This window comes from Rhinopithecus bieti, unplaced genomic scaffold (genome assembly GCF_001698545.2).
Source record: "Rhinopithecus bieti isolate Rb0 unplaced genomic scaffold, ASM169854v2 scaffold_47952, whole genome shotgun sequence".
In the NCBI taxonomy this organism is placed as follows: domain Eukaryota; kingdom Metazoa; phylum Chordata; class Mammalia; order Primates; family Cercopithecidae; genus Rhinopithecus; species Rhinopithecus bieti.
Window position 1 is genome coordinate 1,829,514 of NW_016820098.1, and position 14,070 is coordinate 1,843,583.

Sequence of the window (14,070 nt, forward strand, 5' to 3'; positions counted from 1 at the left end):
AAAAAAAAAAAAAAAAAAAAAAAAAAAAAAAAACAACAAAAACATTTTTGGTCTTAATTACCACTCCATTGTATATTTATCAACTATACTCTTTGCTTATTAGTGGCATGATCTTCGGTTTGTTTCTTAACCTCTCTGAACCTCTGTCTCTTCATTTGTAAAATGGGAAAAATAATGCACCTTCCTTGTAGGATGGTAGTAAGGATTAGATGTAAAATGAGTAAGCCTTGGTGCCTGACACAGAGTAGAACTCAGTAAATGGCATCTAGCATTATTTCCCTTCACACATACAGACAGATTGTAAGCTTCTAGCAGAAACTAGGCATGCCTTTTGCCCTAAGCTTCCACATCACCACAGTGCCTAGTACCCAGTATAAATCAACACGTACTTGCCAAAAGTTATTACAAAGAGGATGTAGAATAAAAGGTGGATCAAATTAGCTAAAATTCATCCATTAAAGTGCATTTTTTTTTTTTTTTTTTTTTTGAGACAGGGCCTTGCTCTGTCACCCAAGCTGGAGTGCAGTGGCATAATCATAGCTCACTGCAGCCTGAACTTCCTGGACTGAAGCAATCCTTCCACCTCAGCCTCCCAAGCAGCTCAGACTACAGGTGCATGCCACCACATCTGGCTAATTTATTTCATATTTTTGTAGAGACAGGGTCTCACTATGTTGCCCAGTCTAGTCTTTAATTCATGGGCTCAAATGATCCTCCTGCCTCTGCCTCCCAAAGTGCTGGGATTACAGGCATGAGCCACCACTTCCAGTCTAAAGCACTTTTAATGCTACCACGGTCTTTTCAAAAATCCCAGCCTGAGTTAAAACAAACTACTCCCTTCCCTGCTACACTTCACATGCATGTGCACATACACACAGAAGAATTGGGATCAAATGGCAAAATAAATTTGATTATTCAACAAGGGTTCTAGATATTTTAATAGTTTGCCTAGAATAAACGAGTTTAGACAAATTTTCCTTAATGAAATTTTCTTGGTGAAATTACTCTGAAATCACTTATTCTTATAACCAGTTAGCAATGAAATAGCTAACAATCATAGTAGGTCATTCAATTTAATTTACATCAGGCTGAAATACAATATGCCATGTAAACACTGATTTCCAAGACAAGGAAAGCAGCTCCACCAAAATCAGTGGGAACAGTCTTTATACTTAGTTTCTGGTATGTTTCTTTACTTTCTCATCTACTTCAAAATAAAGCCCAAAATACAATAGCTTCCTTTCACAAGACTCTTTATCTACAATACAAACATAACTGATAACACATCCCCCAAATAGCATGATGATTCCGTTGACATTGGACCACGTCCATACACTATTCTGTGACTAATGGAATATTTCTACACTGTGTGAGAAAATACATCAGTGGCAATCTTTTGGTGAAAAGGCATGTACCTCACATGGGATTGTGGAATGATAATTTCAGTTATTTGCTTTTCTACAGAAGCACCTCTGACTACTTGAGAGTAAATCAAATAATCAACAATACCAAAGACTCTACAAGATCCTTCACTCAGTTTAAAAAAACAAAGAAAGAAAGTTTATTAACTATTTTAAGCAATATGATACAGGAAGCTAAGAAAGGTAATTTTAAGACCATTTTTTAAATTTAAAGGGCATTGAAAGTTTGATTATAAAGCTACCAGAGCCCAAGAAATACGACAGCCTCTTAAGGACAAGGAATTTATCATATGTCACTTTTGTCACTCCCTGATTCCACAGAATATAGCAGGCACTCAGAAATAACTGGTGCCAGGAGTGGCAGGGCTGCTAGTGCAACTTCTATGACCTAGTATAGAAGAGTTGCTCTCTGCAACTTTGCGGAGAGTTAGTCCCTGCTCACCAACCTTTCGCACTCTTTGCTTACCTGAAAGATTAAAAAAAAAAAAATCTGAGATGGATCAAGGACAGTCAGATATTTTTAAAAAGATTTTGGTGAATCACTGTCTTAAGCAATGGAACAATTGAGAATCAGAAGGCCCCAGTCTTCTCTGAGTGTGTAGTCATATGGTTAAGGATTTAGGTCCTGAAACCAGATAGCTTAGGTTGAGTCCTATCTCTCCCACTTACTGCTAAATGACCATGAGCATACTTATGCTCTCTGACCCTCAGTTTCCTCATTTAGAATATAGAGATGACAATAATAGTACCTACCACAAAGGGCTTTTGTAAGGCTTATATATCACTTAGGATGACGCCCAGCACATAGTGAGTACCCATCAAATGTTCATTATTTTTAAATATTATTACTTAAAGATAAAATCTCAAGCTCAGGTAGCTGCATTTTTCCCCAGTGGAAATTAAATAGGCAGCAAGCTAAAGATATTATCATGCTGCCACTACACTTGCTCCTCTTTAGGAAATTGGAAAACCACACATTCTCTCCTTCTGCCATTGTCTTTTATTGGCTCAGGTGGGCTGAAAAATAGGGAACCAATGACCCTCATCTTGAATGCAGAGGCAGTGCTCCTAAACAGTGAAGAAGCTGATCTGAGCTAATAAAAATACACATTACATATTCAAGGTCAAAATTTGGAAAAGGTACCAACAATTATATGATAAATTGCTGTTTTAGCAAGATCCCAAGGCAATTCAATAAATACAAGATCATCTTTTTAATAAACCATGCTGGAAATGAAACCAGTATGGCTGGATATCAGTATGGAGAAAAGGGTCTTAATCCTTACCTCACGCCATATATAAAAGTCACATCATGTCTCAAGCTTGGTGTTTGGTCTGTGGGGACCCACACATGTTCAACATGTGTATCAAGAAGTGTTGTGTTCAGGGACCATCTACCCTGGCCATGGCATGATGTTCATCCACAATAATTGCAAGGTGTTCAGATTTTGCAAATCTAAACGTCATAAAAACTTCAAAAAGAAGTGCAATCCTCACAAAGTTAGGTGAACCAAAGCATTCCAGAAAGCAGCTGGTAAAGAGCTTACAGTGTATAATTCATTTGAATTTGAAAAACGTGGAAATGAACCTATCAAATACCAGTGAGAGCTATGGAATAAAACTATTGATGCAATGAAGAGAGTTGAAGAAATCAAACAGAAATGCCAGGCTAAATTTATAATGAACAAATTGAAGAAAAATAAAGAGCTATGAAGTTCAGGATATCAAAGAAGTCAAGCAAAACATCCATCTTATCTGAGCCCCCCTTGCAGGCAAAGGGAAGCAGTTGGAAGAGAAAATGGTACAACAGTTACAAGAGGATGTGGATGTGGAAGATGCTTCTTAGAAATCTCTGTAACCACTTCTTTTATGCACATTTGAAAATGCCCTTTGGAGACTTGGAACTGCTAAATTATTATTTTTTACATAAAGTCACTTAAATGAAAAGTGATTTAAACATATCTTTCCTACATTTCCATCTACAAAACATCAGATATTATGGATATTAGATTGCATCTCAGTGTTAAATTTTTACTGACAGATGTATTTATGTAAATCATGAAAATTCTACTTATAACTATAGAAGTCAATTGTGGATGTAAAATGGTTATGCCATTTGGATAATGGCACTAGACCGCATTTGTATAATAACTAATGGCAAAAATTCATGGCTAGTGATGTATAAAATAAAACATTCTTTGCAGTAAAATATTCCCTTTATTAATGTTACAGAAGGGGGATACAACAAGGAGCTAACAATTTGTAGGACAGTGTCAAATGTTATTTTTATTTTAGTATTTCCTATTTGGTTTATTTGCACATTAGAAGAGCATAATGACATTGTTTGATGAAACCTAATCATGCTGGACTGTTTTGACCTGGTTTAACCCTTCCGATAGGTAGTTGTGGATGTTGGGGATGAGAACTGAATAATCTTTGCCTGGAATGACACTATACTCTAGAATTTCCACTTTGGAGAATGCTCAGTTCTAACTTGTGATTTCTGGTAGAACAAACTTTATTTTTCTAGCCTAGTAATGATCTAGAAGCAGAGGAATCCTAGTGCCTTTTAAAGTTATTTTGTGGTTTTCTTTTAAAAAGCTCCTGTTTTTGGAAAGTAGAATTTATAGGTACAACATCTGTTCATTATTTGCACATAAAATAAAACCATTTAAGGCCGGTCGCGGTGGCTCATGCCTGTAATCCCAGCACTTTGGGAGGTCGAGGCGGGCGGATCACGAGGTCAGGAGATCGAGACCATCCTGGATAACACGGTGAAACCCCGTCTCTACTAAAAAATACAAAAAACTAGCCGGGCGAGGTGGCAGGTGCCTGTAGTCCCAGCTACTCGGGAGGCTGAGGTAGGAGAATGGTGTGAACCTGGGAGGCGGAGCTTGCAGTGAGCCGAGATCACGCCACTGCACTCCAGCCTGGGAGACAGAGCCAGACTCCATCTCAAAAAAAAAACAACCATTTAAAAAGTAAAAAAAAAAAGTTACTTCAAAATGAATCAGAAACCTACATGAAAGTCATAAAACTAATAAACATCTAAAGAAAAACAGAAAAACAAAAAAAAGTGTGACATTGGATTAAGGAAAGATTTCTTAAATGATATAACAAATGTATAAACTATAAAAGATAACATTAATAAAGTAGACTTGATCAGATTAAATACTGTCACTCATGAAAAGATATAGTTAAGAAAACAAAAAGGCTAGTGGAATGCAAAATATGTGACTAATGAAGGGCCTATATTCACATTATATAAAGAACTCTTACAACTTAATAAAAGGAAGAAAACTCAATTTAAAAATTGGACAAATAATTTGAACAGACACTTCACAAAGGAAGTTATAGGAAGGGCCAAATAAGTACATGAAATAATGTTCAACATCACTACATTTAAAAAAATGCAAATTGAAAGCACAATGAGACACTATCACATATCCACTAAAAGAGCTGAAGTTTAAAAGTTACCAAGTTTTGGCAAGGGTGTGGAAAACAGGGATAGTACCTTATAAAGTTAACCATACATGAGCCACATGGCCTAGCAATTCCAGCTCTAGGTATTTACCCGAGAGAAATGAAAGCGTATGTCCACATTAAAATAAACAGGAATTAAAATATTAAAATATTAAAATAAACAGGAATGTCTATAGCAGCATTTTTCATAATAGCCAAAAGCTGGAAGCAACTAAATGTCCATCAACTAGTGACTAGCTATAGTGATATACACTCACTATGAACTACTACTCAGCAATTTTAAAAAACAACTATTAAAACAAGCAACAAGGCTGGGCACAGTGGCTCACACCTCCATCCCAGCACTTCGGGAGGCCGAAGCAGGTGGATCACCTGAGGTCAGGAGTTCAAGACCAGCCTGGTAACATGGTGAAACCCTGTCTCTACTAAACACACACACACACAAAATTTAGCCAGGCATGGTGGCACATGCCTGTAATCCCAGCAACTCAGGAGGCTGAGGCAGGAGAATCGCTTGAACCAGGGAGGCAGGGTTGCAGTGAGCCAAGATCTTACCACTGCACTCCAGCCTGGGTGACACAGTGAGACTTCATGTCAAAAACAAACAAAAAACAAGCAACAACATAAATGAATCTCAAAAATATGCTAAGCAAAAAAAAAGCAACATAGGAGACTATATCCTCTATCACTTCATTTTCATGAAATTTTAGATAAGGCAAAACTATAGTGACAGTAGGCAGATCCATGCTCTCCAAATGCAAGGTGAGCAGGCAAGACTTCAAGTGCAAAGAAGTTCAAGGAAATTTTCAGGGCAAGGGAACTTTCTATACCTAGATTCTGACGTTGGTTTCACAATTGTATACAATTACCAAAATTCTCAACTGTGCACTTAGAACTTCTGAATTTAAAACAAACAAGCAAAGTTAGTCCTATGAGCTCCTAAGAATCCATATTCTCTATTTGTAAGGTAGAAAGAACGCACACATACACACACTTAATTATTGATAACACAAATTCTCCTTCTTGAGTATTCCATCAGACAAGGTTTTTTAAAACTTTATTGGCTTGTTTTGCTTTGTTTTGAGACGGAGTTTCACTCTTGTCACCCAGGCTGGAGTGCAGTGGCATGATCTAGGCTAATTGCAACCTCCGCCTCCCGGGTTCGAGTGATTCTCCTGCCTCAGCCTCCCAAGTATTTGGGATTACAGGGACCTGCCACCATGACTGGTTAATTTTTTTTTTTTTTTTTTTTTTTCTGTATTTTTAGTAGAGACAAGATTTCACCACATGTTGGCCAGGCTGGTCTTGAACTCCTGGCCTCGATCTACCCGCTTGAGCCTCCCAAAGTGCTGGGATTACAGGCACGAGCCACCACATCCAGCCAAAATTATACTGTATTTTAAAAAGGAATGGACAAGTCCTACCTTTAGCTACCTACCATTTGGAAGGTTATAAACTGGAAAAGATCAAGGTGAAAACCACAAAGCAGAAGTTTCCAAACAAACATCTCTGAATTCCTCACAAATATTTAATCTTAAGACTAAAATGAAAACAAAGAAATCCATCATCTAAGAACCAAGAAAAATAGAAATATTCCTCCACACACAAACTCATAGATAGGTTTATTAACACCTATTTAGAAAGAATGCCAGACTACCAACAAACACATCTTTTAAAAAACTAATTGAAACTAAAACTTACTGTTTAATGCATTTATCACACTTTGAAAGGAAACAGCAGAAAAATTAGCTAGGGCCTCTGGGTTTGAGTTCCGGCCATCGATGGAGCCTGGGACTCACCTCTGTGGCTGCGTCCTTGAAGCTCTCGCTGTACGTGCTGTCCGGGGTGCTGCGCTGGTCGTCCTTGAGATAGGCGCTATGGGTGGCCAGCGAGGGCACGTCATACTGAGTCTGTTCAAAGATAACCACTCGTTGCTCTTCCCCATCTCCCCGGGGATAGTGCACAGGTGGGGCCATGAAAACTGGTGTGAAATCTTCAGCTTTCACCACCGTGATTCCCGACACCGGGATGATGGCAGAGCTCTCGGGGAAGCTGATGCTGTACTGTTCCCGCTTGGAATTCTCCAGGTGATCTTGATTTAGGGAAAGGTTCACTGGAACAGTCTTTAGGACTTGCACTCGGTTTTCTCCTCCACTCAAATTACTCTGGGCTTCACTGGGGCCAAGGCAGTTTCTGTGTGTTCAAACCCGCCCCCGCAACACAATAGAATTAGAAAAATCACCATTCAGCAACGCCTAATAAAATAACCAATGCAGGCAATAATCATTGAATGCTAATGCCATTAAGGGATGGGGGGCTGGCAAACTTAACAACGAAACGCAATGGGATCCTTGCATCACTAAAAGTAGGACCACGAGTAAGCCATGCGCCCTCTGGTATCATGCAACCTGAAGTACTCAGTCTCACTGTAAAACAAAACAAAACAAAATGAGGCCTGGAGCGGTGCCTCACGCCTGTAATCCCAGCACTTTCCGAGGCCGAGGCGGGTGGATCACCTGAGGTCAAGAGTTCGAGACCAGCCTGGCCAACGTGGTGAAACCCCGTCTCTACTTAAAAAATACAAAAAATTAGCTGGGAGTGGTGGCGCATGCCTGTAATTCCAGCTACTTGGGAGGCCGAGGCAGGAGAATCACTTGAACCTGGAGGTGGAGGTTGTGGTGAGCCGAGATCATGCCATTGCACTCCAGCCTGGACAACAAGAATGAAACTCTGTCTCAAAAAAAAAAAAAAAAAAAACCTGACCCTAGGTCTAATCAAACCTTCATATCTAACTTTCAGCTCTTAGGAAATACAGGAACACAAAGAATGACTTAAACAACATCAAAAAGAAGCGATCAGACAAACCAGAATGCAGCACATCCTACTGACCTAAATTTGTCAACAAGTCAAAGGCGTGAAAAAAGGAGGAAGGGTGGGAGAAGCATTCTAGATTAACAGAGATTTAAAAGTCATAAAAATCAAGTATGACCAGTAGCTCTTGTTTGGATCCTGACCCGAACAAACCAAAAAGGCATTTGTCAGGCAATGGGAATTTTGAGGCAATTGAATATGGACTGGGAATTGGGTGATATTAGGAAGTATTGTTGTCAGGCGCGGTGGCTCATGCCTGTAATCCCAGCACTTTGGGAGCCCAAGACGGGCGAATCACCTGAGGTCAGAAGTTCAAGACCAGTCTGGCCAGAATGGTGAAACCCTGTCTCTACTAAAAATACAAAGTTAGCCAGGCACAGTGGCTTTCGCCTGTAGTCTCAGCTACTCAGGAGGCTGAGGTGGGAGAGGGACAGAGTGAGACTCCGTCTAAAAAAAAAAAAAAAAAAAAAAAAAAAAGTATTGTTAATTTAGTTAGGGGTGATAATGATTTTGAGCTTATGTAATAAAATGTCCATTTTCATTTTTTAGACATACAGATCAGAAGTAGTTAGAGGATAACTAATATGATGACATGACAGGGATTTATTTTAAATACTATTGCAATTTGAAAAAAAGAAAGAAAAGGAAAGAGAGAAAAGGTCAATATCAAGCAGATATTAAGCAGTGGCAAAAATTTATCATTGTTGAACTGGAGAATGGGATGGGTATTTGGGGGGTTTATTACACTATTCTCTGTACTTCTGTATATATTTGAAAATTTTACCAAAAAGTTAGTTTTAAAATACAAAAAGAAAAAAGCAGGAGGAGGACAAACATGGTAATTTGAAGGACTGAGGAGTGGGGAGGATATTTTTACCATTCTGTGGGCACCTTAAAGGAGAAATAAGATAATGAGAATTTATCATTCAAATATTTTCACCAAATTGAGAAAGAACATGAGCTCATTGACATCCTTAGCACTGAATTCCTTTGGGGGCTTAAGGAAGTGGTGTAGCTGGGCTTATGTAAAATAAAATCTCTCAGATCTCTGTACCTGGGTGGTACAGAGATAAAGGAAAGGATGTAGAAAATTAATTCTTGCCAGACTAGAATAAAGTACTTTCATCTATACTAAAGAAGTCTAGTAGGAGAGAGCAGAAACAAATAAGAACTCATTAATGGAAAATTATTGTTGACAGCAAAATGATTTTATTAGCCAAGTCCCTCTGGTCAGTGTAATTTTGGGGCCACCTCTCACTAATTTATGGATTCTTCTGAGTAATATGGCGAGAAAATATATCTTTTGCCCCCTCTCTGATGCCTGGGTTGTTTGTTTATTTCTGTTTTTTATCCAGCATGTGCTTTCTGGGGTTTTCTGGCATCTCTCATTGTGAGGAATATTTTCTTAAAATTTGCTCTTCTGGGGCTGGATGTTGTGGCTCACACCTGTAATCCCAGCACTTTGGGAAGCCAAGGCAGGAGGATCACCTAAGGTCAGGAGTTCGAGACTAGCCTGACCAACATAGAGAAACCCCATCTCTACTAAAAATACAAAGTTAGCCAAGCATGGTGGCGCATGCATGTAATCCCAGCTACTCAGGAGGCTGAGGCAGGAGAATCGCTTGAACCCAGGAGGCGGAGGTTGCGGTGAGCTGAGATCATGCCATTGTACTCCATCCTGGACAACAAGAGCGAAACTCCGTCTCAAAAAAAAAAAATTTCTTCCAAGAACTGGGCTCTCCTGGCTCCTGGTATAAAGAAGGAAGCCCATTAGCCTTTGAGCTTGCCTGACTATGAAGCAGGACTTGATATTTTCAGCTTTGATTTTTCAGATGAAACTTCAAAGTGAAACTTACAAAAAGAATTTCTCCACATGAACACAGCAAATAGAAAAATATTTAAGATACCTAAAACTTTATTTGTAGGAAGAAATAAGTCTAGAAAATAATTTCCTAAGGAGTAAAATCACGAGTCTACACACTTTCTGGCCTTAAGTAATGACCTGATTTCATGATCAAATCAATAACGTGAACCTGCACATAAGAAATAGTGAAAATTTAGAATTTGTGTTTCATCTGAATCCAAGTAGTTGGAGAATGCCAAAACCCAGACCACCCATTTACATTACCATGCCCTAAACCTAAACCTCATTGTTTACACATTGCATAGAATGTTAATAGATATTCCTCACATACACACACAAAAAAGAGTCCATGGTGAAATCAATAATAAAAAACAAACAAAACTGCCATAATGAGACCACCCTGAGTGGGTTGCAAACATCATGAACCCAGTTAAGGTACCAGCATTCCTTCACCTGTTTAACCAAAACCCAGGATTTCCCAAACTCATGTCAGCCCAGAGCCTTTAGTGAAGAAATAACCATTAATACTTGGGGATAAGCCCCTACAGGTGAGGAGTACATAAGTTGGTCTACATTTATTGGCTACAAAGTTGTTATTCAGTTTCCACTCTAGGTTTTGCACACATACAGTCTCATTGGCTTTGCCAAAATATTCAAAGTTAACCAACTTCTCTATCGTTAGAGTCCATTTGGGGTCAGGTTTCTTAATTATTTAATTCATGCAAAACTTATGAATTCTAAAGAAAGAATACAAGTCAAAATATTTTTTGGCTTTGGTGTCCTAATAAACAAACAAATAAGCAAGCTATGGAATTGTATATATCTAGTTGAATATTATCATACCACCAGAAAATAACAGGTTCGGCACCACCCTAAAATGTGTAACTATGCCTCTGTTAAACAGTTTTAGATTTTGAAGCTAATACCAGAGAACGTCACAAAGACATCTAAAAAATGGGTAATTAAAACTAAGAATTATTGTGAGATAGTAACTATCTGCAATAGAATTTAAAATTGAACCAAATATTGTAATATGAGAAAAATGCAATGATAATAACGGTGTGTTAAACATACTTTTTAGAAAATTCAGATCATGTCTTTGAGATTCTGTTATTTTTCCAGGTAGCAACTTCTGCATACAAACAGTTGTAATGATACTATGTTAACATATGGCACCTTAATTCATGAATATGCTGTAGATCACAATGACATCCTTCCAAATTATATTCGATGAGAAGTCTAAGTCATAATTAATATATATAAGGTAGGTTAGTCTACACTTCACTGCAGTTTTTTTTTTTTTAATGCTCTGTGAAAATCACAAAAGTAACCATTAAAATACAATGAGCAGCTGTTGCTTCATAATGTTGTCCTAAGAGATACTCACTTGTCTGTGATGTAAAAAGTAGACAGAGCACATGGCTTAAACTTGTTTTTCCCTCATCCTGCTGTAATTCCGGCACAGGACTAAGCAGATAGCACAAGCTTAACTCAATAAAACTGACTGGATCAAGGGAAAGTTTTAGGGCCTGAAGAGTGTCAGCCTCTTTTTCCTTGTCATCACCTCTGCCAGCGAGGTCCCAGGACCCCAAGGCAGTGTGGAGCTTCAGGAGATCCCTAGTGGAACAGTGACTCCAATGCAGGCAGTCTTCATGTTCTGCTGGGGTTGTACCCTGGAGATGCTGCACAGCACAGGGCTGCTGGTTGGTGGAGAGGCCCCTGTTGCTGATCACAGAAGACTGTAATGTCACAAGCAGTTCCTATCAAGGCCAGGTCAGATTCTGACATATGTGCTAGTAGGGGATTTTATATCCATATGGAAGAACCTCCAACAGAAAAACACCATGGCTTCTCTCCATCCCACTGCAGGGGAAGAGATTTATTGATTGGTGAGTTTGAAAGAAGTGGGTGAGTTTGGGCCGGGTGTGGTGGCTCACACCTGTAATCCCAACACTTTGGAAGGCTGAGGCGGGTGGATCACAAGGTCAGGAGATCGAGCCCATCCTGGCCAACATGGTGAAATCCCGTGTCTACCAAAATACGAAATATTAGCCAGGCATAGTGGTGCACACCTGTAGTCCCAGCTACTCAGGAGGCTGAGGCAGGGGAATCTCTTGAACTGGGAAGTGGAGATTACAGAGAGCCAAGATGGTACCACTACACTCCAGCCTGGTGATAGAGCAAGACTCCGTCTCAAAAAAAAAAAAAAAAAAAAAAAAAAAAAAAAAAGTGGGTGAGTTTGAAAGAAGTAGCTGAGCAGGGTGATTCAGTCCCTTCTGGTCCTGTTTCTTTTTCTGGATCATTCTGGCCAAAGAGAGAGGACTCTCCCTCCAGTCACCCCTGCTGTGCTATAAATGGTACAAAGTCATGCCTGGGACTGAATGGGTACACTTACCTAAGTCAGGACTGAAATGTTACAAACTGCAGATTCTGAGTCACATTCTCCAATCGGCTTCATCAGAAATAAAGCTGCTTTTGATTTTTCTGCCCCTTTTGAATCTCGATTTATCTGACTGTGCCTTGCTTTTCAGCTGTTCTTGATTGAGGAGGGCAGACAAGGGGTGTTCCATAGTGATCTCCTGCAGCTGTCCTGCCCCTTCACCCTAACAGCGGTAGCCCTTGCAGTGGCCTCCACCTGTGCCTCCCCTGGCTAAGAAACCGTCCAACCTCCTTTCTTTCCCCTCCCCCATCACCAAAAGCAATCTTTCAAGTGTCTCACTTCCCGAGGGGCCTAACTGCAGTTATAATGCCATAGGATTGATCAGAAAAGTTAATCCCAGCAATGCGCTATCTTGCCAGCATCTCATCTCTGACTCAGGATTTTAAGCCTCCTTAGAAGCAGGTATCTGAAGAGGGTGCAGGGACCCTTTGAATGCACAATCAAAAATGCAATTTGCTCTCCTCATTGAGAGATCTGGCATTGGTCCAGATTCGAAAGACAGAGGATGCTAAGCTTCTTGACCCCATCTCCTCTCAAGAACAAAACATACAGTTTAATAACATTGTTTTCAGAAAACATAGAGTTATTCTGGGGGCCAGGCAAATTCCTTTACCTTTTCTCCTGGTCTTCTTGGCTGTCACTTGCTTTGCTTACAGACAGCAGCCTCTTGTCTCGAGGAACCTGGAAACATCACCAACCATCAGTCAGATGTACATAGATGCAACCATGACCATGTTCAGAGCTGGACACCAGCATAAGCAAAGAAACCAAAATGGGATGTTCTCCAGGAAATGGTGGAAAAGTTGCTATCACCAGAAGATGTTAAAGGCGAGTAGCCTGAGTGACAATGATTGTGGAGCCAGAGACAAAGGGTTGGTGATAAACATATGGCCACAGCAGACATGATTCAGCTGCTCACTGCTGGCCTAGGTGACTCTCCCTGGACCCGAGCACCTCTCATGCACTCCCTACCTTGGGAGTGGAAGAGGGGAGAGAAGCAATGTGAGCAGAGGTGAATCTAGACTTGGGTGCCTTTGATCAGACAGAAAACATAATGGAGTTACACAACAAGTGTCAGCATAAAGAACAGGGATCTATCCTCCTCTCTGATGAGAACTTTAAGTGCTGACATGGTGGGGGGGCTTAGGCACAGGGGGCCGTACTGAGCTAGCAGCGGGGGGAAGCATCCAATATACCTGGGCCCCCCTTTGTCCACCTTCCTACACAGCTTGTGGACTTGCTCCCACAATTTTGTTTCTAAATACACTTTCATTATTGTCTTAAAACTCCTGATGCCTTTTGGGAGACCGAGGCAGGCGGATCACGAGGTCAGGAGATCGAGACCATCCTGGCTAACATAGTGAAACCCCATCTCTACTAAAAATATAAAAAATTAGCCAGGTGTGGCAGGCACCTGTAGTCCCAGCTACTCGGGAGGCTGAGGCAGGAGAATGGTGTGAACCTGGGAGGCGGAGCTTGCAGTGAGCTGAGATCGTACCACTGCACTCCAGCCTGGGCAACACAGTGAGACTCTGTCCCAAAACAAAATAAATAAATAAAAAATAAAATAAAACAAAACACTCAATGCCAACATATTATCTGAAAGATATTGAAAAAGTGCTCATTGAAAGAAGGGCCATCTCACCAGCTGTGTCTCTGACTATCATCTAATCACCTACTGCATCCTAGATCCTTTACTCTGCCATAGTTTTCTTTTTTCTTATTTTTTATTTTTATTTTTATTATACTTTAAGTTCTAGGGTACATGTGCATAACGTGCAGGTTTGTTACATATGTATACTTGTGCCATGTTGGTGTGCTGCACCCATCAACTCGTCAGCACCCCTCAATCGTCATTTATATCAGGTATAACTCCCAATGCAATCCCTCCCCCCTCCCCCCTCCCCATGATAGGCCCCGATGTGTGAGGTTCCCCTTCCCAAGTGATGTCATTGTTCAGTTCCCACCTATGAGTGAGAACATGCGGTGGC

The 14,070-nt window shown here is 40.2% G+C and overlaps 1 protein-coding gene and 1 pseudogene across 2 annotated transcripts in view; one reads left to right on the top strand and one right to left on the bottom strand.

Moving 5' to 3' along the window:
• Nucleotides 1-14,070, bottom strand: part of GRHL2 (grainyhead like transcription factor 2) — a 189,139-nt gene that overhangs the window by 109,997 nt on the left and 65,072 nt on the right. For both annotated transcript variants that reach the window (XM_017859460.1, XM_017859459.1), the window contains exons 3-4: nucleotides 12,693-12,760; nucleotides 6,704-7,097 (exon numbers count right to left, since the gene is read on the bottom strand). In XM_017859460.1, coding sequence (XP_017714949.1) covers nucleotides 6,704-7,097; nucleotides 12,693-12,760 — 462 coding nt within the window. The remainder of the gene's footprint in view (nucleotides 1-6,703; nucleotides 7,098-12,692; nucleotides 12,761-14,070) is intronic.
• On the top strand, nucleotides 1,583-3,267 carry LOC108520172 (probable ribosome biogenesis protein RLP24 pseudogene; annotated as a pseudogene).